The sequence below is a fragment of the Vigna radiata genome, chromosome 5 (genome assembly GCF_000741045.1).
Source record: "Vigna radiata var. radiata cultivar VC1973A chromosome 5, Vradiata_ver6, whole genome shotgun sequence".
NCBI lineage: Eukaryota > Viridiplantae > Streptophyta > Magnoliopsida > Fabales > Fabaceae > Vigna > Vigna radiata.
In genome coordinates, this window is record NC_028355.1 from 21,096,837 (window position 1) to 21,100,404 (window position 3,568).

The 3,568-nt window shown below is 28.0% G+C and overlaps 1 protein-coding gene across 1 annotated transcript in view; it reads left to right on the forward strand.

Annotated features, from left to right (window-relative positions):
- The window catches only part of LOC106760863 (serine carboxypeptidase-like 12), a 5,780-nt gene extending 3,509 nt beyond the window's left edge, over positions 1-2,271 (forward strand). Inside the window, exons 10-14 of the mRNA XM_014644300.2 lie at positions 1,050-1,121; positions 1,216-1,334; positions 1,616-1,729; positions 1,962-2,007; positions 2,120-2,271. Of these exons, the coding sequence (XP_014499786.1) occupies positions 1,050-1,121; positions 1,216-1,334; positions 1,616-1,729; positions 1,962-2,007; positions 2,120-2,203 (435 nt within the window). The 3' untranslated portion in view covers positions 2,204-2,271. The remainder of the gene's footprint in view (positions 1-1,049; positions 1,122-1,215; positions 1,335-1,615; positions 1,730-1,961; positions 2,008-2,119) is intronic.
- The last annotated feature ends 1,297 nt before the right edge of the window (positions 2,272-3,568 follow it).

A 3,568-nucleotide genomic window follows, 5' to 3' on the forward strand; every position in this document is an offset into this window, starting at 1 on the left:
ATCATTTCTTTTATTAACACTTTCTTAATTCTATTATATTATTTATCATATTTATCGGTTAAAATTCTCTTTTCCATTCAATCATAAACAAAAAAAGATGTATGAGTGCGAGTATTATTACTCATACATTAGAATACCTTTAGTAACGAACATTATCTTCATTTTATTTTCATTGTTTTGTATCTATAATTGCTGCTTGTACAATCAAGTTGTAATTTTATTTAAAACTGTTTGGAATTACGATTTCTCAATTTTAAGAATACAAATACGTAGGAAACATGTCTATGATAGTGATTATGACTTAAAATCCCGTTCTTAAAACATTTAATTACAAAAAATAAGCATCCTTAAAGTTAGAGAGAGAGAGAGTAAATACCCAACTTGACTTTTGAAAGATGATTATGATAATTAATAGGTTTTAGATTATTATTTTTAAATGGGTCCTTATATAAAATATCTGTATCCTTCTTATCAGTATTTTATATTAAATATAAAGAAAAAAATGTGTATGTATATCAACAATCAAATACTCATAAAAATTTATACGAAAAAAAAATAGTTTTTTTGGGAGCTATTTATATGAAAAAAAAATTATTTAGAAATTATTCAAAACAACACATTTATCTTTCTGGACCAAATTAAATAGACAATGATATTTTCATACCAGAACTTTTTTTATATCCATTTGTTATTATTCCTTATTACCTTTCACTCTTTTTTTTTTTTAGAAATACAAAATTTAATTTTTGTTAAAACCATTTTATCTCTATAATGATTATCAAATGGTGTTAAAGAACCTTTTTCCAATTAAATATTATATATAAAAAAAATGTTATTCTCACAATTCATGAATACTCAGTTCAATATTTTTAGAATATAAAGTCAATACCTGTAGATACAAACATATGTTTAGAGTAGTTACCCTTTTTAAGAAAATTACATTTTAATTTAGAATAAATATCCGATGCATTAGGTCTCAAAATTGAACATGCATTTGGTAACCCAAATCACTTTATAAACATTTAATTTTATTGAGTTTCCATGCACAGGCTCATGCATATGTCCTTTCTAGCTATTGGGCCAATGATGATAATGTCCGCAAAGCACTGCATATTCGGAAGGTATATAAACATTAAATCTGCCTACCTTTGTTTAAAGTGTCAGCAGAACAGAAGCTATGTCTCATACAATTTTATATATACATTTATGCTGCAGGGAACTAAAGGGAAATGGAAGCGCTGTAACTATGACATACCTTTTAAGACTGATATCTCTAACAGCTTCCAATATCACGCCAATCTCAGCAGAAAAGGCTACCGTTCATTGATATACAGGTCAACATTAATTTCTATATTTACACTTTTTTTTTTCTTGCTAAATGTATCTGATTCATTGTTTTTCCTACATATGTATTATTTGTGTTATTTTTCGATTACAATTACTGTAAAGATATATTGACATTCAATGAAATTTTTATAGGGCATATAACCAGAGTGAAATTTCAATCCAATCATAAACATATAATAGAACACTGATATTATACATTTACTTTTCTTTCTTTTAACATAAACTAGGTAGCAATTTGAGCGTTGAAATATTGTTTGTTTGTTAACAGTGGGGATCATGACATGATAGTTCCATTCCTGTCTACACAAGCGTGGATAAGAGCTTTAAACTATTCCATCGTCTCTGACTGGAGGCAGTGGTATTACAATGGCCAAGTGGCAGGGTATGCCCCTAACTCTGGAAAGTGATACAATACAAGACAATGTTCTGTTGGGATAAACATCTTCTCGAGTTCTTACAAAAGTTACTGTTCTATAAAGTGCTTGAGTTGATTTTAGTCTGTTATTAAGTTCAATACTTTTTTGTATTTTCTTGCTAAAAAAGTTATCCAACCATGTCATTGATTTATATGAAAAACTAGACTAACCTCATTTTGTTGACTAAATGACTGATAGATACACAAGAACTTACTCAAATCGGATGACATTTGCAACTGTGAAGGTAGGCACAATTCCAGCTTAGGCAACAATATTCTAAGTAATTAATTATATTGTAAGAATAACAGAATTGTGTATAGAATACTAAGCTGTGTTGTTGAGGGGTTTACTTGCAGGGTGGAGGGCACACAGCTCCGGAGTTCAAACCTGAGGAATGTTTAGCCATGTTCATGAGATGGATATCTAATAAGCCACTCTGAGCCTAGGGCATGCCAAAAGAACAACCAGAGAAATAAATGATAAATTTACGATGTTATACATATATTTCTTAAACTAAAAATGAATTGGATTGTACTGTTTAATTTTCTTTTATGGTTTATTTTATCAGAAGTTTTTATTTTGACTGATAGTTGCTTTATTAAAATAATGTTTTAAAAATTGAAACTTATAATATTGTTTCTTCTTTCATATATTAATATTTTATTGTGAAAAATTAAATTAAATTTCAATTTATTAAATTATGTTAGACATACATATATGATATAATTTTAGACAGTAAATCTCAACCTTCGTTCCGTCTTGAAAATTCATAATATATTATATTATGGTTCATGACCTAAAATAATGCCAGTTTTCATACTCTGAAATGTAGTTTCAGTTCCACTATAAAGTATGATGACATACACGTATTAATAATTTGTTATATTGTAAAGGTGTTGGAAGGAAAACCCGCAATTTTATTATGTCACCTCTAATTCCTTTGGGATTGGACTTTTCACATTCCAGGCCATTTCTTTCTGCACTCCCACAGTCTCCATATGCACTACCATCATGGTAGATAAAAAAACAATTTTTCTCCCTTGCCGTCACGTGTTGAATTAGCTGCTGTCCCCTTAAAGTCTATGTGTTACGACATGAATGAATAAAAGTAAAAAAGTATTTTAGATTATACAATCTAAAATTTTTCAGAAAAAAAAAAAGATTCAGATTGTATAATTCAAAAAATTCCTAATTTATGTAATACAACTTTTTTTGAGGCAAAAAATGACTTTCAAATTAAGCCAAAGAAACTTTTAAATTACAAATCCAACAGTTAAATAACTTTCAATTTGTACGGTTCAAAGGATTTTTTCATAAAAAGAAATTTTCAATTACACCCAAAAGTAAATAAACTTCCAAGTTACACAATCCAAAAGTATAAGAAAAACTTTAGATTGTATTTGAAGTCATAAGTGATTATTGAATTGTATAATACAAAAGTTCATAAACTATAAGGACAAAGTGAGATTTTTCATATTTATAAAATGTAGAAAAAAATTAGGAGGTTCTTAAAAAATCCACTACGTTCCCAAATGAAATATAAAATCGTAAAATAAATGAGACGTTACAATGAAATTGTGGGATGTAGGATAAAGCTAACTCACATACGATTTGCAACATTTTGCAGGGCTTTTTTACGTTTAGCCAACAAGTAAAGTTGGCCTGACGATTTATCAATTACATGTTAACATTTTTGGTAAACTTCATTACTTTTTGAATCTTATTTATTTTGTTTGATTCCACTATTAACAAATAATTTATACATCAATACGATTCGTTTAAGCAAAGAGGTGATGAACGAGAAC